The sequence below is a fragment of the Nicotiana tabacum genome, chromosome 24 (genome assembly GCF_000715075.1).
Source record: "Nicotiana tabacum cultivar K326 chromosome 24, ASM71507v2, whole genome shotgun sequence".
Taxonomy (NCBI): domain Eukaryota; kingdom Viridiplantae; phylum Streptophyta; class Magnoliopsida; order Solanales; family Solanaceae; genus Nicotiana; species Nicotiana tabacum.
The window spans coordinates 96333857-96359713 of record NC_134103.1 but is presented as its reverse complement, the minus strand read 5'-3'; the positions used below and the strand labels follow the sequence as shown (position 1 = coordinate 96359713).

Genomic DNA, 25857 nt, shown 5'->3' with positions numbered 1-25857 from the left:
GCAATTAGCGGCAAGTTGTTGATTTTGCTGCTCTGTTGTGTCGACTGTTTGCTATGTAGGTCAAGACTTGAGAATTGGAAATTCCTTCTTTGGCATACGGGGGAGGGATAGCCTAATGGTAAAGACCCATATCCAACCATAAGGTTTGGGGTTCGAGTCACATGCAACTGTTGGACTTCTAGGTAGGGAGTTTTGGGGTAGTGGACGGTACCAAATAAAAAAAATAATTATCCTTATCTGGTATATAGGTTTTGGTAATCTCCACATTAAATTCTACATGCTTGGTCAAAGCAATCTGCATTTTTGTCTAATAGCATTATTTTAAAAAAAATACATGTTTGGTATAAAAATCTTTATGTACCAGATAGGGATAATGTTAGTGGAATGAAAACAATAGGGTAAACTACAATAACATCCCTCTAGTTACAATCACAAAAATACATTCTCTATTGTCTAATTGATGAGACGCTGGGTGGCGTTAATGAGAGGCTGGAGGTCCGGAGACATACTCTGGAGTCTAAGGGTTTCAAGTTGAGCAGGGCCAAGACAGAATACTTGGAGTGCAAGTTCAACGGTGTTACCCAGGAGGCGGACGGGGATGTGAGGCTCAATACGCAAGTCATTCCCAGGAGAGAGTTTCAAATATCTGGGGTCTATAATTCAGAAGGATGGGGAGATAGATGAGGATGTCACACACCGTATTGGAGCAGGGTGGATGAAGTGGAGGCTCGCTTCCGGTGTCTTGTGTGATAAGAGTGTGCCGTTGAAACTTAAGGGTAAGTTCTACAAGGTAGTGGTTAGACCGACTATGTTGTATGGCGCAGAGTGTTGGCCAGTCAAAAACTCCCATGTCCAGCAGATGAAAGTAGCACAAATGAGAATGTTGAGATGGATGTGTGGGCATACTAGGTTGGATAAAATTAGGAATAAAGTTATTCGAGACAAGGCGAGAGTGGACCCTGTGGAGGCAAAGATCCGTGAGGCGAGGTTGAGATGGTTCGGGCATGTTAAGAGGAGAAGCACAGATGCCCCAGTCAGGAGATGTGAGAGGTTGGCCTTGGGAGGTGAGAGGAGGGGTAGAGGTAGGCCAAAGAAGTCTTGGGGAGAAGTGATCAGGCGGGACATGGCGCAGCTTGAGCTAACCGAGGACATGACCCTAGATAGAAGGGTGTGGAGGTTGAAGATTAGGGTAGAAGGTTAGTAGGTAGTCGTGCGTTTCCCTTTGTCTTCTCTAGTTCGGTAGTATTAGTGCTAGTCCGGTACCCTTTTTTCTTTAGTTTGCTATATTCGCATGTCTTGTTCCGTTATTACTTGTCATCGGTAATTCCGTAGTTTGCTAGTAGTACTTCGTTCATATTCTCGTTTGCTGCCTTGGATTTAGTTTTCTAAATATATTGTCGTGCTATTACTTGTTATCGGTACCTCTTTCATATTCTCTGTTGCTATCTTCGATTTAGTTTTCTAATTATTTGTCTTGCTATTACTTGCTATCAGGGCTTCTTTCACCTTTTTTAGCTGAGGGTCTATCGGAAACAGTTTCTGCCCTTCCAGGGTACGGCTAGGCTGCGTACATCCTACCCTCCCCAGACTCCACCTGTGGGATTATACTGGGTTGTTGTTGTTGATTGTCTAAAATCACAATCTTCCCCGTTAGTGATTTGTCTGGTGGAGTTAACTTTGAGTCTATTGACTACGTTATGCCTTACCTGGACTACAGGCGTATTATGTTCAGAATAATATTTATTTTTCAAGTAAAATTGTAAGCTAAAATTTCTTCAGTTGATTAGTGAAGGTATCTGTTTTCTTAACTCAGAAAAGTGTATTAACATTTTTTGTGTCAATATGTGTAATTACAATGACCAAATGAAAAATAATAGTACAACTTAGTATTAATGACAAAGCATTGCTACTTAATGTAGGTTATGCTATAATTGCTGCTACTGAGAATACGCTGCCTCGCACCTGTTCAGGGCAAGAAACCTATTCCATTCCACATGAAGTAGGAGACATAACTTTATCCTGCAATACTACAATGCATATATTCCGGAGTAGGAGGATGGTGACCTAGCAAACTCTACCTTCTTTAGTATTATCACAGCCGCATAATTTAATTAACAGAAGTTCTCCCAAACTGCACAAAACATCCTTCTAGGATTCCAAACGGGCAATTGTAATATTTTTTAGGTGAACAGGCAATTGTAATTGATTTTTTATCTGTGTCTATGACTTGTTGCTTTATACACCACGAAGGATAGCACTGGAACAATACTTTCCTTCATGATATCTTGAACAAGTCATTAGTGTTAAGTCTACCATGGAATGTTGGAGACCCAAAATTATTTATATCATGGAGGGAATTATTGTTCCAGATAAGAACCTAAGGGTGTGGCTTCGTGGTCAATGAAAGGGGAAGAGAACCATGAGTCTCAAGTTCAAGTCCCAGCGAAGGCAAAAAGCACCAAGTGATTTCTTTCCATCAGTCCAAGCCTTGTGGATAGAGTTACCTGGTATCTGTTGTTGGTGGGAGGTAGCAGGTATCTCGTGATATTAATCAAGGTGTGTGCAAGCTGGCCCGAACATCACGATTATAAAAAAAGTAGTTTCTTCCCATTTGCCTAAGTCTTGGTGGCAAGAGTTACCCTGTATCTGTGCTGGTGGGAGGTAGCAGGTACCCTGTGAAATTGTCGAAGTGTATGCGCAAGCTGGCCTGGAAACTAACATCAATTTTAATAAAAGAGAGTATTTCCGAATAAAGGAAGACAGCTGGATACCTGTTTGAACTTGCATATTACCAAATATGGTAACAAACATGTACATGTATCTCCTGTTTATTGACATGCACTGACCCCATAAAAAAGCTCCTTGGCGCTAAAAAGAATCAAGGTGTTGCAATTTAGTTTTCTCCCTAAAGTTGAAGCTAGCCTTGCTTTTCCTCTATATATATGAAACATAGAGTTAGAGAATTGCACAACATATCATAGATTTGAATGTTGTTTGTGTCATTGTCATTCTGATGCATACTTCCATTGCGCTATGTTGCCATACCATAGTAGAACTAGAGAAAACTTAATCTCTCTGTTTTTAGTTAACAGTACAGGGAGAATCTGGTTTGACTCGGTCACTTTCTCAATGTATTCCATGCCTACTGTACAGGAGAAGATGAGGGCCCAGCAATCCAAGTTTTTAGCAAGCATTGATACCACAGCAGATGCTGCTGTAGATGATTCTAAACGTGGTAAAGAGTCATGCAATTCAGATGCTAGACCTAGATCTGAAGAGGCTACTCCTGTGATTTGCTCTCTTTGCCATGACCCAAATTCTAAAAGTCCTGTATCTTACCTAATTCTTCTTCAGGTAGGTGGCCCTATTTTATGTGTTGATATCATTTTCTTCTACTTGGATATGACTGGTGATTTATCTGATTATTGAACGTTAATTTATCCTCCTGATAAAGTGAACGATACTTATTTCATCTTGATTCCTGATATAAGAAATCCAGGCTTCTCAGTTTCACCAACAGAGGTCCTCCTTCATGGGAACAAACTCGCCGCTCTGGGAAAGAGCCCATGTCTTGTGCCAAAAAACTGAAAGACATTTTATCTGAAAGGAGCAATCTCTCAAGAAGTTCAGAAATTATTTCATCGTCTTGGTTAATGCAATTAATCCAAAATGAAGTAAATGAGCTTGCTTTAGAAGGACAACCTAATGAAGTGGAGGCATTTGTGGAATATATCAAGGCAAAATTCCCCCCAATGAAGAACATTCAACCTCCTTGTGTATCAAGCATTGTAAAGAAAAAGACAGTCTCTTCCTTCGAGATGCTAGAAGAACACATGTACTCGTTGATTCGGGAAGAAATGGATGTTAACTCACGGAGCTGGGATCCTTTGAAAAATGATAAGAAGCTCTCAGCATTGGGTGGTAGTGGGCGTGCTGCGTCACTTTTGCTTGGAAGATACATTTCTGCTCTTTCAAGAGAACATAGTCCTTCTGCGTCGGTGAATAGCCACAAAGCACAACTGGAGTCAAGTATGGTGCGTCCAGCATACGATGGATTTGGTCCATCAGATTGTGACGGGGTATATCTTTCATCCTGTGGTCATGCGGTGCATCAGGGATGCCTTGACCGCTATTTATCTTCGCTAAAGGAAAGGTAATAATTTCTTAACCAAAAAAGAGGGTGGGTGCCTTGAAAGTTTTTTTTTAATTCCTTCCTTTTGTTGTTGTACTTCTGAGGCTGTCTTGTCTGATCATTGAAGTGAACTTCTTAAGCCATTATCAATCTTTGCTTTTCTTTATTTTTCTGATTTGGCGAAATTCGGTTTCTCTGTGTCACTGGGTTGTTTTCCTATCACTGATCTTGTATTTTAGTCTACTTTATTCTAGTATTTCCATCTCAAACTTAAAAAGTTTACTTTATGTTAGACTTACTATGCGGGATGTATTATTGTGCTCCGTAGTAGGACTTTTGTCCAATTCCTCAAGTTTAGAGCAGTAATTGGCTCGTAACTTTTACGCAGGTACACCAGAAGACTTGTTATTGAAGGAGGTCATATTGTAGACCCGGATCAGGTTCAAAAACTCCTTTATATTCTTCTTCTCTGCTCTCTTATGGAGTGAATTGCTAAATTATTGTCATTTATTCTGTTTTTTCAGGGGGAGTTCCTCTGTCCTGTATGCCGTGGACTTGCCAACTCAGTGCTGCCAGCATTACCTGGAGACACTAAAAGGTTGACACAGTCTGTTTCAACTGGTCCATCAGATGCTGTAGGCCCTTCAGCACTTCGTTTTCAAGAAGCTTTATTTCTCCTGCAAAGCGCAGCTGATGTTGCTGGAAGTAAAGAGATTCTACACAGTTTTCCACTTCAGCAATTTGGGCAGATGAGAATAAATCTTGAATCTGTGGTTGGGGTATTATGTGAAATGTATTTCCCAGACAAGGATAAGATTTCAGAATCTGGTAGGCTTAGTCATTCTCTGATCTTGTTTGACACACTCAAGAACTCACTTGTATCAACAGAAATTGCTGCTCGATCTGTGAAGACTTCTTTAGCTCCAAACTACAGCCTTGATGCCCTGTATAAAGAACTCAAAGCTTCAAACTGTTTTATATTAGCCTTGTTACTAGGTATTATACAAAGCACACGGACAAAGAATTCACTTACTGTCCTGTTGAGGTTAAGAGGTATTCAGTTGTTTGCAGAGTCTATATGCTCAGGCACTTCTGCAGATGAGCCTCCAGACAGTCCATCTGTTGGAGGTATGGTTCCTGCTCCATAAGTTGCTTTTTATGATTCTATTATTTGTAAAGGATAAAGCTGAGATTCTGGGAATATGGATATTGTGGTAATTGATGTCAGGGGAATCTAGAAGCAGTTTATGATTGTTGGTGTGCTTTGCAGGTAATATGCAAGTTATTTTGGAATGTTCTGAAACAGAATTACAGTACCCCGATATTCGGTTCTGGAAACGAGCTTCTGATCCAGTTCTTGCACATGATGCTTTTTCATCATTAATGTGGGTGTTATATTGCCTTCCGAGCCCATTTCTATCGTGCGAGGAATCATTCTTGTCTCTTGTTCATCTTTTCTATGTTGTCACTATCACTCAGGTTATTGCAAATTTTCTTCGTCCAATCGTTCTCTTTGTTACAGATTAGGTCTTTTGTGCTTGATTGGTGCTAAGTTATTTCTTTTTTTTTCAGATTGTAATTACCTATTGCAGAAAGCGGCAAACTAGTTTGACTGAGTCAGGAGGCAGTGATTCTCTGGTTACTGACGTCTACAGAATAATGGAGGAATATGGAGTTGCTTATAAATATTTTGATTCTAATCATATTGAAACTTGTGACATCAAAGATGCAATTCGTAGCCAGAGTTTTCCTTATTTAAGAAGATGTGCATTATTGTGGAAATTGATTCGTTCTTCTATATCAGAACCATTTAGTGACGGGAATAACGTATTAGATGGATTACCATATTCCATGGCTGAAACAATGGAATGTGGCGAAAAATTTGCAGATGAGTTCACTGAGATTGAAAAATTGGAAAAGTTATTTAAGATTCCCCAACTTGATGATGTTATTAATGATAACATAATACGTTTTGTGGTTCCAAGATGGTTGCATCGTTTCTCCAAGCAGTTTGAAGCTCACAGTCTAAAGAGTGTTTTGTATTCTACCCCTGCTGTCCCATTTAAACTGATGCTTTTGCCTCATCTTTACCAGGACCTCTTACAGAGGTTGGTATATACATGCTTACATACATGATTTGACTTGTCTAAATTATCTTTTTATAACCCTGGAATGTTCTGCTACTTTCAGGTATATTAAACAGCACTGTCCGGACTGTGGAGTTGTACAGGAGGAGCCTGCATTGTGCCTGCTGTGTGGTAAACTGTGCTCTCCGAATTGGAAGTCATGTTGCGGGTATAAATGCACTTGCAATGCATCTTTCTTTTATTCTTCTAATAGTCCTTGAAATTCTGTTTGACATTTGATTTCGTCAGGGAAAGTGGGTGCCAAACACATGCAATGGTTTGTGGGGCGGGTACTGCGGTGTTCTTATTAGTCAGAGTAAGTGTTACTTCCTTTTTGTCTTGTTTATATGTGTTGATCTTTCTGATGCAATATACCGTCTTTTAGGGCAAGTAGAATGACTTTTGATTGTCCTTTCACTACAGAAAACCACAATATTACTTCAAAAATCCGCTCGTCAGGCATCGTGGCCTTCCCCATACTTGGACGCATTTGGTGAAGAGGTAAGTCAGTGGTTTAGCTATCCTTGCATAGTGTAAAAGGACTTGGATTGCACAAGGTTAGTGTTTAGTTAACATCAATCTTTTTTTCTTCATCTACATTCTTAAGAATACGGAGGAAGGGAGAAAATAGACTGTTTCACCCGAGGAGAAAGCACTGAAAACTAAACACTAACCACTCATTTATTTCATCCAATGAAACAGTCTATTTTCTCCCTGATTAAAACATCTAGGAAGGGAGAAAATAGACTGTTTCTACCTAATAATCAGTTTTGTAAGAAAAGGTTTTATTTGTCAAAAACGGGGGAGGGGTGTATAAGAATAGTGTTAACACATGGTTGGATGTTTTAATATTGACCAAAGCTTCAAGATACAATGATGTTCAATGGTTCATTCTACCCATTGGTATTTTCCTCATACAGCTAACCGTAATTTGCTTGTAAAAGATTAGTTCCTATCCTATAGGACATGCTTGGGTACATACTTGGCTTGTTCCCTTTCTTCCCTTTCAGCTCCTTCCCCCTAGTTTATATCATTATTTCCATTCTTCATGTATTTTGTGTTCCACAATGTTTCTGGCACTAAGATCTGAAGCTTTTTAGCAGTCACATATTATGTACACGTAGGTTTCACAGTGCAAATAAAACAGTGCAAAAACATGGACATATTATTTTTAAAACTGTGTATACTTCCTCTATAAAAAGCTATTGTATTTCCCTCTTGGTGTTGTCCCAAAATGTATCCACTTTTTGATGAATGGCTTTCCTAGCTCCTGTCAATGTTCTTTACATATGATGTTACCGAAACATGGATCCACTACCTCTCTCCTTGGAGGAGCAGCCTATTCTTGCTTCCTTAGGCTCTTATCTCTTTTGACCTATCAAGATAGATAGCCTATCTATAGTATATGAATAAATGTATAAGTTCATCAACAAGCTGTCTTTATCTCCACTTCTATTCACTATTTCCACTTAGAAACCCTCTATGTTTGTATACGATAAAATTTTGGACTGTTGCCTTGTCAAATTTGCGCAGCTTATTTGGGAAGAAAAGATTGATCTTTGATATATAAAATGTGGCTTACTCTTTCTTCATTCGGGTTTCTGTGGTTCAGTAATAGATGTACTGCAAATAATTGGACTGTTGCTTAGTAGTCATATTAAGATTCAGCTCATCTATTTAGACGTCAATTTTGCAAATCATAGACCAAATGCCAGATGTAAAATAGAATTGTTGAAAGGAAAAACGGAAGTTCGCAAATAAATAAACATCTGAAATTTCTCTTGAAGGGCCAAAGCTTGTAAATACAGTATTAGTCTTTCAGAAAAATTCCTTGGGAATTACAGAGTCTGACAGGACTAGGTGCATGCTGAATGTTACGCGGCGCCTTCCTGAAGTTCCTTGGAAGGGCGACGTAAGGCTAGGCAACCGATGTCAGTACGGTTGCTGTCCGCCAACTGAGGTCCCCTCCGTACTCTAGACTAGATTGTCAGTGCCGTACGGGAAAACCAATGTCATGAGAAATTGAAAGAGAGCAGAAAAGAGAATTGAGAATGAAAGAAAGCTTGATTGCATTGAATGAAAGCTATTACAGAAAACAAGACGGTGTCGGGGGGGAGAGACACCAGTACAGAGAATTGTTTGCTTGCTTGAAAGTTTTGATTGCTTAGTCCCCCTTAATAATGCTTAAAAAAAATAAACCAAAGTTACATGACTAGACCTATGAAAGCTGGAAAATCAACTTAAAGAAAATGCAGCAAAACTACTCTATATTTACAATGAAAAGGACTTAGTCTTCTACAAAGCAGCAACAAGTCCGTTGGCAGCAACTTTGTCTTTAGCATCAGGGTCTGCGCGCGCGGCATTGTCTGCGCGCGCGGCGCTGTTGGCTTTTGCCTGTGGCTGGGCGCTGGTGATGGCTATCGGTGGGGCGACAGAGGCACATGCGCGCTTGTCACTTGGAGCTGCCGAGACCACGGGGCCGACCGTGGCGACGGGCGTTGGGAGGCTGGCCAGGACGCCACGGGGCGCGTCCAAGGGGTCATGGGGCATGGTTGGAAAGCCGCCCATGACATTCTCCCCCACCTGAGTTGGCGACGTCCTCGGCGCCTTCCTTGCAAGGTAATCATCAATCAGGCTCTTGTAGGCTTTGAGGTTTGTTCCCTCTCCCAAGTATTCTCCTCTGCATCACATCCCTGCCATTTCACCAAGAACTCCTGGTGATCTTTTCTTGAGGCGTGAATCACTCGATCATCAAGAATAGCTTCAGCACGCCTTTTCCCGGTTGAATTGGGGCCTCGAATACTTGGTATTGTGAGTTGGCTTCGTGAAGGATCCTCCATATCTTCCCGAAAAGGTTTCAGGAGACTGACATGGAAAACAAGATGGATTTTCCACCAAGCTGGGGTATCCACCCGGTATGCAACTTTCCCAATGCGTCTTTCAATGGACAAGGGTCCAATATATTTTTGCAATAGGCGAGGGTCATGGACCCCTGCAAACAAGTACCGCTTTGGGATTTTGACCATCACTTTGTCTCCCACTTGGTATTCCACAAAGCGGCGATTCTGATCAGCATGCCTCTTCATCCGCTTTTGGGCTTTGACAAGATAGCTCCGCACTATCTCCAAATTTTGCTTCCATTCTTTTGAGAAGCTAGCAGCCCGAGGAGATTTTGACATGTTTGGTGCGTTCACTGTGTGTGGGAGTAGCGGTTGCTGTCCGGTAACAATTTCAAAAGCGCTTTTGTTGGTACTTGAGCTCTTTTGTGAATTGAAACACAGTTGAGCAGCATCCAGAAGCTTCACCCAATTCTTCTGCGATCCGGTCACAAAGTGCCGGAGATATTCCTCTAGCATGCCATTGAATCGCTCCGTCTGGCCATCAGATTGCGGATGAAAACTTGAGCTATGACTCAATTTTGACCCGAGGCACTTAAAGAGTTGGGTCCAAAAATTGCTAGTGAAGCGTGAGTCGCGATCACTAACAATGTCTTTAGGTAAGCCCCAATATTTGACGACATGAGAGAAGAATAGTCGAGCTGTATCTTCTGCTGATATATATTGTGGGGCTGCTATAAAGGTAGCATACTTGGAAAACCGATCCACCACAACCAAGATAGTTGTGAGATCTCCGACCTTGGGCAATCCGGTGATGAAGTCCAGGGAAACGCTTTCCCAAGGTCTTTTTGGTACAGCTAGTGGTTCCAAGAGCCCTGCCTGCGTCAAGGGGGCTGACTTATCTTTCTGGCATACTAGACAAGTCTTCACATACTGAGCGACGTCATCGACCATTTGAGGCCAATAATATGCACGGCGAAGTAATGCCATGGTGCGTTCCTCGCCGGGATGACCGGCCCACAAAGTATCGTGGCATTCTGCAAGAAGAGTCCGTCGCAGATCTCCTTTAGGAACATAAAGTCGGTTCCCTTTCACCTTCAGGAACCCATTTTCGGTGTAGAACTGGCGAGTCTTGCCCTGTCCTACCAGATCAACCAAATACTGTGCAGCAGGATCCTTGATGAGTAGATCATGTATCTGGTCTTTTATGGTGGTGGTTACTTCGCTTCCCTTTAGGGCGGCGAGTACACACATCGATGCTAGATCAGCTCTCCGACTGAGTGCATCAGCAACATGATTGGTCTTTCCACTTCGGTACTCCAGGTTGAAGTGAAATTCCGCTAGGAGTTCCTGCCACCTAGCCTGTCGTCCATTCAGCTTTGGCTGGGTCATGAAATGACTAACGGCTGTATTGTCTGTCTTGACCACGAATGGGGCTCCCAGTAGATAATGCCTCCAAAGGCGTAAGCAATGAACGACAGCCAATAATTCTTTCTCATGGGCGGCGCATCCTTCAGTTTCCGGCTCTCGTACGCTACGGGATGCCCTTCTTGTAGCAATACTCCACCAAGTGCATAGTCGGAGGCATCCGTTTGCACTTCGAATGGCTTGGCCAAGTCAGGGAGGGCCAAGACTGGGCTACTAGACATAGCCATCTTCAATGCGTCGAAGGCCTCTGCCCGCTTGGGGCCCCAATCCCACGGGGTGGCCTTCTTGAGAAGTTCTGTCAGCGGCACTGCAATGAGGGAGTAACTTTTCACAAACCGCCGATAGAAGTTGCATAGGCCAAGGAACGACCTCAAGGCATGTATATCCTTAGGAGGCGGCCATTCTGTAATGGCCTGAATCTTCTGCTGGTCCATCTTGATCCTCCCTTCCTCAATGACATGTCCGAGGAAGTCAATTTGTTTCTGAGCAAAGGAGCACTTGGATAGCTTCGCATATAATTCGTACTCCCGCAATCGGGCTAGGACCTTCCGCAAATGCTCCAGGTGTTCTTCTAGTGTCTGGCTATATATCACAATGTCATCCAAATAAACCACGACGAATTCATCAATGTATTCTCGGAAGACTTGGTTCATCAAGGTGCAAAATGTGGCTGGCGCGTTAGTCAAGCCAAAGGGCATAACCAGGAAGTCGTACGACCCATATCTTGTCACACAAGTCGTCTTGTGCTCATCACCATCTGCAATCCGAACTTGCCAATAACCTGTCCTCAGGTCTATTTTGGTGAATACCGTCGCACCACCCAGTCTATCAAACAAGTCTGCCATTAGCGGAATATGGTACTTGTTTTTCACGGTGATTTTGTTTAGAGCCCGGTAATCCACGCAGAGTCGTAAACTACCATCATGTTTCTTTTGGAATAGCACAGGGGACCCGTATGGGGACTTGGAGGGCACAATGATCCCTGTGTCTAGCATTTCCGTCAATTGTCTCCGAAGCTCGGTGAGTTCGGGTTGTGACATTCTGTATGGCGCCCGGGCAGGTGGCTTCGCACCCGGCACCAACTCAATCTCATGGTCCACAGTTCGCCCAGGCGGAAGACGCTTTGGCATGTCTTGTGGCATGATGTCTTCAAATTCCAGAAGTAACTCCTTCACGGGTGCAGGAATGGGACCCGAGGAGCGTTCTATATCTTCCATGCAGAGGGTAGCCAGGAACATGGGTTCATGTCTTTTTACCCCCTTCTTCAACTGCAAGGCCGAGATGTTCTCGGCTGCCATCTTCATGGGAATGCACGGAATAATGCAGGGCTTGGCCCCATTTGCCCCCATCATCAGTAGCATGTCTGCATACGGTGCGGGCATGGTATTGGTCTGTCTCAGGAATTCCAACCCCACTATTAACTCAAAGTCATCTATGATCACTACCCGCAGGTTGAACTTTCCTTCATAAGGGCCAAGCTTCACTGGTACTTCTTTGGCTATTCCACCCACTGGTTGAGGTGGTGAGTTGATAGCCTTCACACGACCTTTGCCCTTTCCTACAACTAGTCCAAGACGCTCCACCTGAGTCGAGGCTAAGTAGTTGTGGGTGGCACCCGTGTCTATCATTGCCCGAATGGGCTTGCCATTTACCTTCATGTCAACGAACATTAGGGTCCTCTCTTGATGAGGAGGAGTCCTCAAATTCGCCTTCTTATTTCCTTTCCTGGCAATTGGACAGGGGTCCTTCTTCTTGCGGATACCGGCACTAGTTCCCGCTAAGGGCTCAGAAATGGAGCCAACAATGGCATTGAATGCACCTACTGGCTCGGTCTGGTCCGCATCATCGGCGTCGTCATCCGTCCCATCCTCAAAAGCTTGATGGGCGTTCATCTGTGCATGTGGACATTCATTATTCCAATGTGGTCCGCCGCAATGACGACATCCTGAGGAGGGCTTCCTCCCCCGATCATTGTTGTTAGATGCAGCACTAGTACTGCCGAAAGAGGGAGCCTTGGATTTGGGTGCACTCCGTTCTCCTCCACTTCTGCTAGGGCCAACAGTGTTTGGTTGGCCCCCTTTGTATCCTCCTCGGACAGGCTGTTGAGGCCTATCCTTCCGGGCTTCCACTTGGTAATCCCCAAGGCACTCTGCTGCTTGGATTGCCTTAGGCAACGTGTCTACCCTTTGTCTCTGCAACTCCATCCGGGCATAAGGTTTCAACCCTTCCAGGAAGGTGAAGAGTTTGTCTTTGTCCCCCATGTCACGGATGTTCAGCATGAGCGCGGAGAATTCCCGCACGTAATCTCGCACTGATTTGGTCTGGCGGAGCTCCCGCAACTTTCTCCTGGCATTGTACTCAACATTTTCGGGGAAGAACTGTAGGCGTATGGCTGCCTTCAGTTCCGCCCATGTCTCGAGGGCATCTTCACCAGCCTTGATGGCTTCGTACTTCACCCGCCACCAGAGTTTGGCATCACCCTGAAGATACATGGCAGCAGTTGCTACCTTCTTAGCTTCTTCTAGGCTTCCCACGGCATCGAAGTATTGCTCGATGTCGAAAATGAAATTTTTCACTTCTTTGGCATTCCGAGCTCCACTGTATGGCTTTGGCTCAGGAATTTTCAGCTTTTGTGCCATGGGGGCGAGGTTCCCACCACCCTCAAATTGGTTTCCGCCTCCTCGAAGTAGGCCTTGTAAAGCAGCATTGACAACATTGAGCTGGCCTGTCAAGTTGTCTATGGTTTGTTGCATGGCAGTCACCCTGTCTGCCTCTTGTTCCCTGTTGGCTAAATCCTCGGCACGCTCCTGCTGGAGGACCTCAAATTTACCAAAAATTTCAGCTGCCTCTGTGGCTGCTGTTTGCCGGTCTCCTTCAGAGTCGCGACTGATGTTTTCTATGTCAACTTCGGCATGGATGAGTCTGCGGTCCAGGTCGTCCAACCTTTAACCTTTGCACTAGGCTGGTCTTTAGATCGGGCACCATTTCCACGATGGGCCATAATGCGTCAACCGTTCCCTCAAGGGTCGCAATGCGATCCCCATAATTCACCATGGTCAGAAATGGTGGCAATTGCAATGTAATCCCTCGTCCGATGTCGAGCCTAGGCTCTGATACCAACTGTTATGCGGCGCCTTCCTGAAGTTCCTTGGAAGGGCGACATAAGGCTAGGCAACCGATGTCAGTACGGTTGCTGTCCGCCAATTGAGGTCCCCTCCGTACGCTAGACTAGATTGTCAGTGCCGTACGGGAAAACCAATGTCATGAGCAATTGAAAGAGAGCAGAAAAGAGAATTGAGAATGAAAGAAAGCTTGATTGCATTGAATGAAAGCTATTACAGAAAACAAGACGGTGTCGGGGGGAGAGACACCAGTACAGAGAATTGTTTGCTTGCTTGAAAGTTTTGATTGTTTGGTCCCCCTTAATAATGCTTAAAAAAAATAAACCAAAGTTACATGACTAGACCTATGAAAGCTGGAAAATCACACTTAAAGAAAATGCAGCAAAACTACTCTATATTTACAATGAAAAGGACTTAGTCTTCTACAAAGCAGCAACAAGTCCGTTGGCAGCAACTTTGTCTTTAGCATCAGGGTCTGCGCGCGCGGCATTGTCTGCGCGCGCGACGCTGTTGGCTTTTGCCTGTGGCTGGGCGCTGGCGATGGCTATCGGTGGGGCGACAGAGGCACATGCGCGCTTGTCACTTGGAGCTGCCGAGACCACGGGGCCGACCGTGGCGACGGGCGTTGGGAGGCTGGCCAGGACGCCACGGGGCGCGTCCAAGGGGTCATGGGGCATGGTTGGAAAGCCGCCCATGACATGAAGCACGTTATGAAAATACCACACAACTGAAAATTGACAAACTTAAAAATGTGGAAGTGGAGTACCATGGAAGATGTATAGGAGTAAAAGAACTACACCAAAAAAAGAAGAAGATGAAAGTCAAAATAGCACAGTACTCAAACATGTGAAGGATTAGAGATGCAAAAGCATCAAGTGGCAGTGTAGGTTCTATTTAAAAGGTTGCCCGCTATTTTGAACTGCCAAACTCAAAATAAAATCTGGAACAATCTTGTTATGTACTTTTTTTATGTGAAGAAAAGTTTCTTTCTAAGTTTCTTGTACCCTCATATCATCTTTAGCTTTTTTGTTTTTGTTATTTATTTAGTCTTATATTTTGAGTCAAAAAGTGAGAAGAAATTTGGACTCACTCAAATTCATGTTAGGAAATGTCTCCAAAGTATCCAATTTGTGACAGTCTAACTTAATCTGTCATAAGATATTTCTAAGGATCCGAAGGATAAGTGGGTTTTTCCCCCCTTGTTTTGTATTTCCTTCTTTTGTGGGTCAATTATTTTTAATCCTTGTCGAGACTAGTGTGGATGGATATACATGTGCAGTGCTATGGAATTTGGTGTTTATCATTTGGATCTTAAACTTTCTCTTTATACTTGCAGGATAGCGAAATGCATCGTGGGAAGCCATTGTATCTAAATGAGGAACGCTATGCTGCCTTAACTCATATGGTATAGAAAGAACTTTGCATAATTTACTGCTGCGGTGACTGAGTTTCTATTGTTGTACTATTTGTTAGGTGGTCTGATTAATGTCTTTGGAGGCAGTTCCTCTTGTTGTGCTATTTGTTAGGTGGCCTGATTAATGTCCTTGGAGATAAAGCAAGACAATGGGGTAAAAAAAATGACCCCGATCTATGGAGGAAAAGAGAAATAGAGAATCTTCCTTCTCTGATTATTATGGATTTAATGGAAAAAGCTGTTGAAGGAACAGAAAGAAGTAGTATGGCTTAAGCTAGAGTTAATTATGTACTCCATGTGCACCTCTGACCTTTTAAATGTCTTAAAGTGCAAACAGTTAGCCACTGCTTAGGGACCTCATTTTGCTTAGACGATTAAATGCTCTTTCATACATATATAATGTACTGAAAATTGAGCAGGTAAGATGTTAAGAGCCATTTTTTCTCGTTTCACAACGTTCATGGTTCTCTACTGCCAAATGTGCCTAAACTAGACTTATAGTAATTGCATGTCTTGTACTGTGTTGTCTTCTAACATTTTTCTACTTTTTCTTATTCCCCTTCTCTCTATCAGTTGTCCTCTTCTTTGATGTTAGTAACTACCATGATTATCTCATCATAGCAAGGAAATTTTGTCCTGTACTTCTGAGTTCTGAAATCTAAATTAGCATAACTATTGCTTTAAATCTGGCGCTTTTGTCTGAGAGACATTGGATCGCATTTATCTTTATTCCATACGTCTAGTTATTCCATATGTTGTTAGTTATAGCAGCTTGCTAATTTGTTTGAATCAACTATTTAGGTGGCTTCTCATGGACTGGATCGTAGTTCAAAGGTGCTTCGTCCGACGAATATTGGCACTTTTTTCATGCTTTAGTTCGACTGTTTCGTAAGGTCTGGTAAAGGTCGTTTCATGATCGCCATATTCTGTATATTTGTCTTTACTTACTGACAGGTAGTTTATCATTATTCTTTTCTGGACTCTTGCAGGTTAACTAGGTCCCAGGAAATAGTCAAAGATGGTAAAAAGTTATCAGCTGTCTGGTTCTGAGTTTTGACTCATACACAGCATGTCCAATGTTCTGCGGTCTGCTACTGTCTAATATACAGATTATCGAGGTTAGTCTATAATTTTGACGTTTTCCTATTCTGAGAAGCGTTTGCTTCAGATGTAATGCAATGTGTGAATAGATCAGTTTCATTTGCTTGTCTTGGAAGCAGGATTCTCCAGACAGTTCCTTTTTGTGATTATTCGTGATTAATGGTTCTTATATTCCTTTTTTTGGTTCAAAGTTAATTTACCTTTCCTGATATTTCAAGTTAACACTGTTAATGAAGTGCCTGAGCTAAAAAACTTAAGGTGAAGTGCCTTAAACCATGTTAGTGAAGTGGCTGAGATTTTAAAAAATGGTTTCCAACAATTGAACTCCAGACTTGGCACCAAAATTCTAGGTGGAGCCTCAAAATTGGTCAATGAGATTTTACAATAAACAATGCAATCTTGGGCCAGGACAGGCATTCTATTTGGATTTTCTGCATAGTAGGGCATTTTAGGAGCCCTCGTGGAAAAATCAGAGGTCTTAGACCAACTTGATTCTGAATACAGGGATATTTGGCATCCTTGTCTGTGACTGTTAGGTCCAAGTTTTACATGATTTTAGCGAGTACTGGTTTCAGATACTGTTTGCCAGAAGTCTTCTTATTTTGGTTTTAGTTTGGTTAGAGTTTGTATGTCAATTTATGGATAAGAGTGAGATTTAGAGAACATCTAATTTTAGAGACCCCTAGTTTTATCTTAAGAGACAAATTATTGGGTATTGCGATGAAATGGGCCAAATAGAAGATGTTTTCCTTTTGAGGTTTCATATGAGGACCAAAAGATATGAAAAATCTATGCAAATAGGTTTATTCCTGGTTTGTTTTTTCTAATCCACATGGATTTTGTGGGGGGTGGGGTGGGTGAGGGTTATTAGATCTTTAAATTTGTAGTTCTCTTGGAAATCTTTAGCCATCCAAAACCCTAGTATATGAATTGACCTGTGAAATATGATTAAAATGACTGGACTACACTGCATCAGCCCCTCTGTTCCTTTTCTAAACTGATGGTAAAAATTTGAATCGCTTGAAGTAACATATTTATGACATTCATTCCCCCCCCCCCCCCCAAAAAAAAAAAAAAACAATTCCCCAACCCCGGCTAAGCCAAAAAATAGGCTAGCCTTAAGTTCTGTTATGTTAGTTTTTAGTATTTAATTATCTATAAAGTTGAGCTAGACGAGTGTCCTCAAATTTGATTTTTTTGTTTGCATCTGGTTTCCAAGGGAGTCCAAGTAAGCATTTATTGCTTTGCCATTTTAATCCCTATGTTCCAAAATCATTATCCAATTTGCTCAGTAATAGTTAAAGAAAACTGAAATTTCTGAATGATAGTTGGACAGGTAATCAAAACGAAGACAGTTGCATAGTTTCTGCCAGGGTAATTCCGGGGGCAGGGTAACCTTAGCTGATATGTTATGCACTTCAAGATGAGTTTGCAATATTACAATCTAATCTGATGTTTCACTAGATTTAATTTAGTTTTCGAAACCTTAATCAAAGCATAATAGTTTGTTAAGAATCAGAAAAGTTTAACACGGAAAATTACTAATAGAAGACGTCTAGAATAGTTTTGTTAAGTTGAGCTGAACTTGGTGATAGATATGCTGCTAAATAAAAAGAAACAAAAACAATATTGACCTGCTAAGTACTCTCTCCACTTTCATTCATGCGTGGGTGAGATGGACCTGTCTCATTGCCATCCCATTCCCAACATTCATGTTGCAGTCCCTACTGCTGCTTCTGCATTGAGATTTTCTGCTAAAAAATGTTACAAAATGTTGCTGGCGAAAAGCTTCTTAGTGCCTCCCTCTGATTCTTCCCTTGTTTTGACTGTCTACGTTACTGCAACTTGCAGGCACCTGATCAATCCGGTCATTATTTTTTCCTGTGTTACTTTGTTCTTGTCTTCACAAGGAAAAAGAGAAAAAATCCCTTGATGGTTCAGATTTGCTAATTTATGGCATGTTTTGCGTAGTTATTTTACTGAAGTATAAACATGTGGCAGATAAATAGGCGTTGACATCTGCGGCAGAGAAGTAGGATTTGCTTTTATCGGAAAGGGATGTTTCGTGACTTTGGTGGAGCGGCTGACTATCACGCATTGCTGTACAGAGATTGTAAATATATCTATTGTAGTTTTGATCCATTCAACTGGTTTCCTAAAGGTGTAAATTATAGTCTAAGTAGGTATATGGATTATTAATACGATATCCTTCCCCCTCCTCGCCAACCCCCTTCTGACACTGAAAATGTAAATTCAGACGTAATTAACAATATGTTGAAAAGCGATGTTAGATTTTGAGTTTTTCTCAGCGTACTCCTGCACTCCCCCCTCCAGCTCCAACCAATTTATCTTCCTAACCTCGAACCTTTTTTAAAATTTTTATTAAAAATAATTCTTTTATTTTATGTTCCTTGATCCGATGAGCTAACGCAACTGTCTTGGGTAGTGGATGTGTTGGAGAATTAAGACACTGAATTTATTCGCTATAATGAAAATTTACAAAACAACAATCAGTGATATCTTATAACTTTACTACCATTCAACAATCAGTTGAATGGTAGTTTTGATCCATTCAACTGGTTTCCTAAAGGTGTAAATTATAGTCTAAGTAGGTATATGGATTATTAATACGATATCCTTCCCCCTCCTCGCCAACCCCCTTCTGACACTGAAAATGTAAATTCAGACGTAATTAACAATATGTTGAAAAGCGATGTTAGATTTTGAGTTTTTCTCAGCGTACTCCTGCACTCCCCCCTCCAGCTCCAACCAATTTATCTTCCTAACCTCGAACCTTTTTTAAAATTTTTATTAAAAATAATTCTTTTATTTTATGTTCCTTGATCCGATGAGCTAACGCAACTGTCTTGGGTAGTGGATGTGTTGGAGAATTAAGACACTGAATTTATTCGCTATAATGAAAATTTACAAAACAACAATCAGTGATATCTTATAACTTTACTATCGTGTATTAAAAAAGTAAAAAGGTAACACACCCACCGTGGGGCTCGAACCCACGACCACAAGGTTAAGAGCCTTGCGCTCTACCAACTGAGCTAGACGGGCACTTTGCACTGAGTCAACTTTTCTCTGTAGTCGTAGGATTAATCAAAAGGTACTTTTTGAGATCATAGATACTTGTGGCTCAAAGTTATGTTTCATATCTTTCCCTCATCACTTGAGCCAAAATACAAGGGTTTTTAAAAAAAAAGAAAAAGAAAGAGCTCTATTTTAACCACAATAAAGTGCATGATCCAATGATGAAAAAGAAGGAAAAGTGCATAATCCAATGTAATATCGAACTTAATCTTCAAAGATAAGATACCTGTAGATAATTTTTCATTATTCTCAAAGCTTATAGTGAATCAAAGATAAGAAATACTTTATTCACTTAAATATTCACTTACAGATGAACATCCTTACACAATCATAATCAATAAGTACATTACACAACCATATACAGATCTTCACTTGAACAAGGGACTGAATGTCAGGAAGATTAAGCTAACTTATATCTATTGGTGCTTTCAATGGAACCAAGCTAAATTGCTGATTTTGCTAAGGGAAGCTTGTCCTAATTATAATTCTTGCTAATACTACAAATCTCAATTGAAAATTCTAATATACTCTCTCAAGCTTAATTTACTATACAGATTTATTGAATTTTTTTAAAGCCATATTAACTCAGCATTCTTTTTTCCTATTATTAGGTTCTTTGACTAGTGAGTATCATATGACTTAAACCCCGTCACTACTTCACCGAAGTTAGTCTTGATACTTACTGAGTACATGTTGCCCCGTACTCATACACATTTTTGTGCAGATCCGGGTGTTGGTAGTAGCGGACCTGAAATGTTAATACACCTACCCAGGAACTAATATTGCACGTACTTAAAGGTACCTGATCTGGCCTTAATAAACATCAATGAATATTAGCTCATCTAAAAGATCATCGAATATGAGATCCTCGAGCTCCAATCCAACACACTCGGCATCAAACTGCAGGTTCATCCAATTGTCGCGTTTTGCAAGATCGTGGCTCATAGCATCATCAAGTGATAGATCATTCTCCAGCTTGAAGCTGAGACACCAGCTTATATCCGTCCACACTTCCTCAAGCAGATGGTAGGCCACAGGTGTTGGATGGATATAAGAACGAGTCGTTAAAGACCTTGGCCAGTATAAAGATGATCTCTCATAAAGTTGTAATAAGACCTCATTGATTAAATCAAACAGAAGAAGTTGATCACAGTTTCCATATTCAGCATATCCTGAACTCTCGGGTTGATCAAGCAAACATCCTTCCATTTCCTCTAACACTGAAGAAGGGTTCATCATAAATATATTTCCACTAAAGCCAGATAATTCCAACACATCTTTTACATAATTGAATTCAGCTTTATTTCTTTCATCCACTTGAACTTGGAAAAGACTTTTCTTCTGTTCATTGGCCAATAGTCCTTCTTCATCGGTGTCTAATGCATTTTCTGATATACCTGCGGAATCCATGTAAGGTTCATTCTGTTAGTTAGCTAAGGAAAACAGTGCAGCAGATGTTTTAAACAGGTATTAGAAAAAAATTGCAAAAATGAGGACTTGTTGTGGGAAGCATTTGAGTATTGTATATTACTGTCAAGAAAGATAAACGGGAACGAGGGAAGAAAGTAAAATGTAAGGTTGCCTCAAAATAATACCTTCAAATGTGGAGAGCTCTTCTGAGACAGTATCTGCTTCCTGAAATTTCATACCAGGCAAAGGAGTAGGAATTGAATTATCTAGTTTGGAATTAGGAGATGAAGTGGCCTCCATATTGCATTCAACCGGAAAAAAGTTTTCCTCTGTGTTTAAGCCATATAAGTCATCGGAAATCTCATTGACATCAACAAAATCTTCAGGAATCTTGGAGTCTGAACTTGAATCTTGTTTAGTTTGCTTTTCTGAACCTAAAGGAATAAAATCCAGGGACTTCAGTTTTAAGCTGTTGCTCGATTCAGTCGATGCAGCTGTATCTAGTGTTTCTGAATAACTGACTTCGGGAGTGTCCTCAATTCGGAAAGAAGGATAATTTCTAAGATCAGGCAAAGACAGAATCCTGTCCAGGACAATGGGTCTACTTCTAGCCGGTGAGGGTGATCTTGATGCTCTGAAACTTGACATTTCAGAGCTGTGTTGTTTTTCTTCCCTACTGAAGCAGGATTCAAGTAATCTATTATATCTGTCTAAAGATTCATTGAGCGACGACGTTCTTGAATAGCATTTCATTTGGCTCTTGCTAAATGGAGAAGAGTAGTGACTGGTGTCATTTCCATCTGCAGATGGCTTCTCAGGTAAATTGGTTCCTTGTTTAACGTCCTTGAATGAGCTACGATCATTTAGAACCTTTTGAAGGACAGCATCCATGACAATTCGACGCTTCTCCTTATTGCTCTCCTTAAGCATATGTCTTATTTTCTTCCTCAAGTTCTTGAAACGCTCAAGGACAAGTTTACTTTGATGCCGATTCTGTTTGGCAACAGGTGAACTTATCGGCACACCTTTTGCAACTTCATCCTCGCTATTCACATTTGTTGATGTTACTGAATTGTCTTGACTGCTCTTATGATTGCTTGACCTGACAATTTTTCCCAGTGAGAAACGGGAAGGAAATGACACGGACTTGGTTAAGCCTTTGGATGCCTGTGTACCATGTAACTGATGCGCTAACGAAGAATTAGGGTCCTTTAATATTTTTAGGAATACCTCCTCTCTCATGTTTAGTAAATCAAGAGCATCCAAAAATAGCTTTGACTCTTCAGTTGAAGCATTTTTGGTCCTCTCTCTAAAATAAAGTGATTGTGTACGACGGAGAGTGAAGTCTGTAATTGGTTGCTTCCCATTCTTGTTAGTATCACATTGCTTTAAGTGATTCACATCGAGCATACCAGCACACAACTCACATGCGTCGTTGGTGGTAACAACATCCTTTCTTTTCCCCGGCAAGGGTGGATCTAACAAACTGGCAACGGAAGAATACTTGTTCTCACGATGCTGCAAAGTCTCGTCATTTAAAGGAATTTTTGGAGAAGGATCTACATTTGCAGGGTCTAGATAATCAATAGAAGCAGTTTGTTCCAGCGGTGTCCTTGTAGGATAGGACAAACTTCGGCGATGTCTGACCCTTTTTCTAGATAGTAGCTCTTTTGTTATCAAAGCTTTTAAACGAGATTTTATCGAACTTCTGGGCTGTGTCCCTGCTGTTTTCACTACAGTCTGAAAATAGTAAAATTTGTTAACATATACAGTTATGTGCTAATGTTTACACAGGTATGTCTATTTGCACATGTATCAGAAGAAGCAATACACAAAACAATTGAAGCAGGTTCAGTTATATGATGCAGAAACTTACAGGGGAATCATCCGCTTTGGCGTCTACTTTTTCTGGAGTATTAGCAGAATCGGTAGCAGTTGCATTACTTCCAAGATCTCCTGCCGCTGGAAACAAGGAATCAGTTAGTATATAAACACCATGTTATCACTAACTTGTTCAAAGTGTCAAATCTTGTTAGATCCAATAACTAAAAGGGTTAGGAGAATATGGACAAACTGCTTCACAATCAATAGGCTTACAACAACAACAAAACCCAGTGGATTCCCACAAGTGGGGTTTGGGGATGGTAGGGTGTACATAGATCTTACCCCTAGCCGGGGAGGGCAGGGAGGTTGTTTTCGTTAGATCCCCGGCTAAAGAAAAAATGAAAAAAAACGGCGGCAACAAACAATAACAACAACAACAAGAAGACATTAAGAAAACGGAAGCGAAAGATAGCAATCAAACAGTAGGTAGTGATAACAATCTAAGAATAAAAAGATGTCATACTAACACTAAAACTACTGCTACGGGAAAGAAAAAGTAAACGCTCGACTACCTACTAACCTTCTACTCTAATTCTCGATCACAATCAATAGGCTTAATAACAACAATTGAGGAGTATAGTTACTCATGTAACATTAAACCTTTAATTCTTGTACACAAACCCCTTTATTTTGTTAAATGCTATAGTATGAAAAAAGATATAGATAAACAACTAATGCTTTTCTCACCAGGAAGATGCTTTCCACCACCCTGCCTTATGTTCGGGAGGCGTTTTCGGACTAGATGCCACCGATGATGATGGTGATTTAAATGATGAAGTATCCCAAACAAGCATCCTGGAGGATTACTTTCTCTCGTAAAACTAGAATCTCGAAGGCGCAAACCCTTTCCCATGTATAGTAGTATTCCTCTTTGTCAATGATCAGCTACAGGTACTACATCCTAATTGAGTTAGAGTTTTCCAACATCGTACACCTGATATATACAATTAAACCAAATTAGCCAAAGGGTGATTAGGCATAGCAATGGCAATACAACAAGAAGTATCATTGAGACCAATAAAGTTACAGTTTTAATTTTGGAGAGTCCTCTTTAGATTGAAGTCATTTCCACTTATGTGTTTGGGGGGATAGAAAATAGTTTCATCAAGGGAAATATAGTGTTTGTCTACCTTAAAATCTAGAAAATGTCTTTTCTAATGAAACTATTTTCTACCAAAATGGAGAAAATAACTTCCTTACTATAGACAGAAGTAACCCAAACTCTTTTCCAGTCTCACTTCAAACAACACTTGAACATTATTGTCAACTCTTAATACCCAAAAATATCACAAAAACATTACTGTACTACCTATCTTATCTGGTAAAAAAACTTATCTGTACCCGGTGTTTACACCAATTCAATGAATACATGACATGTTTTGACATACCACTCTTATTATAAAAGAAAATTCGTTAATTAATACACATTCTCTGCTTAGTTTATAACTTAACCATAGTAAATTAGTATGGTTTGTTGTAATCACTGGGTGCGGGGAAATTTATACTTATCTTAAACTTTGTACAATTATCATGTCACCTACTCTTTATACCCAACTGAACATTGGGAAAAAAAAATCAAAAGAATGATTTCTTAAGGGAAAATCCGACCTGACATCTAACGGGATCTGGCAAGTAAATATCATGTTTGATATTCATAAGTCATAACTATACAATAAATCAACTGATTCAAAAGAATATAATAATGTATGCATGAGGTTGTCTTGCCAATACATAAACTATAAGCCTTGCAAAAATTAAACTGTATCAAAATGGAATTTTATAAAAAATGAGAGTTTCCAAATATAATTTAATTCTGCAGCGTAAGCGGTTTGAGATCCATGATAATAAAATAACAGCGGAAAATAGAAACATATATAACGAATTGGCATCACTGTAAAAAGGAAATTGGACAAAATTAGATATTGAAGTATCATTGTTGTACCTTTGGGAATAATAGAGAGTACCACAGGCATTGCACATCAGTAGGAGAAAAATCGAAATCGAAATTTGCAGAGAAAAAGAGAAAGTGAAAGAAAGAGAGAAACTGCTTGTGTTTTGTTTTTGACGGGTGGAAAATAATGGAAAAGACTTCCTTTTTTCTTCTCTGTGTTGGCGCCATTTGTCCGCCAACCGTTTTCCGTATCTCACTCTTATATACTAACCGTTTTTCCTAGTGTGTAGATATTAGTTCACATTTCAATTTCTTTCTTCCAATTAATAGTTTCAGAGGAAACCCTTTCTCAGAGAGAATTTTTTTTTAAATCTCAGATTAGTCATTAAGTCACAAATAAATAATAAGAAACTTTATGTAAAGACACATGTATTACTTTGACAAGAAGACTTAAACTAAATCAGGGGAAATAATTTTTATTTGATTTTTTTTTTTAAAAAACACTACAATGGAGAGATTATTAATTGGTAGCATTAATAGGAAGAAGAAAAAAGACACTGTGTTGATCATTGGAAATAGCGATGAGGCCTACAGTAAATTATGATGTAGATTAACCCCTTCTCCTATGAAAGGAAAATAATTTACTAGAATACCATAAATTTTTACACGATTTCTATAATTCTCCCCTTTATATTTGATGAAAAATATTTTAATCGAAATCTATGGCCTCTATAATTCTCCACAATTTTCACACATGAAAATAGCTAGTCACACTTTTTTATAATAGTACGAAACCTACTTGACTAAAAATTGAAAAGTTTATTCCTATATGAATTTAACTATAAATCCAAACTAGATATTATTAATTAACTAAATTAGCAAACACTGTTTTAAAGGGTGTGGGCGTAAGACGATACATTTTATATATGCATCGGTGAGGCGTAAGCCTCGCGGCACTGTGCGTAAGCCCCATAAGTATTTAATTTTTAATATTTTATAAAATAATATAATTATAGTAAATATTTTTAAATAGGTAAAATTGCATAAAAATTGAAGAAAACTATAAATAAGTGAAAACTATATATAGATGTACTCCATCCTCACATAAAAATTATCAAAACAATCCATTATATGCTACTTACAAGCACAAGTAACTTGAGTTGAAAAGAATAAAGTTTTCGACATGAAGGAACAAAAAGGATGACTACTTGCAATTTGGATTTTGAACTTGGTGATAGAGGAGAATGAAGTTTTCTTTGTATTTGCAAAAAAAATAAAAAAATAAAAAAAAAATTGGCCATCGTTGCTCTTGGGAGATAGTAGTAAACTAGCAGACAAGATAAAGACTTGAAAAATACCATAAATTAGGACTTCTATTAATAAGAAAAGGTCTTGACTTTTAAATTTAACGTT

The 25857-nt window shown here is 40.2% G+C and overlaps 2 protein-coding genes and 1 non-coding gene across 7 annotated transcripts in view; 1 reads left to right on the top strand and 2 right to left on the bottom strand.

Annotated features, from left to right (window-relative positions):
- LOC107829718 (E3 ubiquitin-protein ligase PRT6) overlaps positions 1 to 18461 on the top strand; it is a 31051-nt gene extending 12590 nt beyond the window's left edge. The window contains exons 7-19 of one of the 5 annotated variants that reach the window (XM_075248052.1): positions 3154 to 3354; positions 3492 to 4153; positions 4521 to 4572; positions 4657 to 5260; positions 5403 to 5611; positions 5705 to 6240; positions 6323 to 6427; positions 6508 to 6574; positions 6682 to 6759; positions 14982 to 15050; positions 15861 to 15952; positions 16049 to 16177; positions 18162 to 18461. In XM_075248052.1, coding sequence (XP_075104153.1) covers positions 3154 to 3354; positions 3492 to 4153; positions 4521 to 4572; positions 4657 to 5260; positions 5403 to 5611; positions 5705 to 6240; positions 6323 to 6427; positions 6508 to 6574; positions 6682 to 6759; positions 14982 to 15050; positions 15861 to 15935 — 2658 coding nt within the window. In that variant the 3' untranslated portion in view covers positions 15936 to 15952; positions 16049 to 16177; positions 18162 to 18461. Of the gene's footprint in view, positions 1 to 3153; positions 3355 to 3491; positions 4154 to 4520; positions 4573 to 4656; positions 5261 to 5402; positions 5612 to 5704; positions 6241 to 6322; positions 6428 to 6507; positions 6575 to 6681; positions 6760 to 14981; positions 15051 to 15860; positions 15964 to 16048; positions 16178 to 18011 lie in introns of all 5 variants that reach the window. The other 4 variants (XM_075248055.1, XM_075248053.1, XM_075248056.1 and 1 more) reach the window with 4 other exon arrangements.
- A 692-nt stretch (positions 18462 to 19153) lies between these two features.
- Positions 19154 to 19226, bottom strand: TRNAK-CUU (transfer RNA lysine (anticodon CUU)). Its single transcript has one exon. It is a non-coding gene; the product is annotated as a tRNA-Lys (tRNA).
- A 600-nt stretch (positions 19227 to 19826) lies between these two features.
- Positions 19827 to 24661, bottom strand: LOC107787576 (uncharacterized). The gene is made up of 5 exons (XM_016609170.2): positions 24496 to 24661; positions 23241 to 23487; positions 22546 to 22631; positions 20855 to 22409; positions 19827 to 20656 (listed from the first exon to the last, which is right to left on the bottom strand). The coding sequence occupies exons 2-5, from the start codon at positions 23404 to 23406 to the stop codon at positions 20073 to 20075; spliced, it is 2391 nt and encodes a 796-aa protein (XP_016464656.2). The 5' UTR covers positions 23407 to 23487; positions 24496 to 24661; the 3' UTR covers positions 19827 to 20072.
- Between the last annotated feature and the right edge of the window lie 1196 nt (positions 24662 to 25857).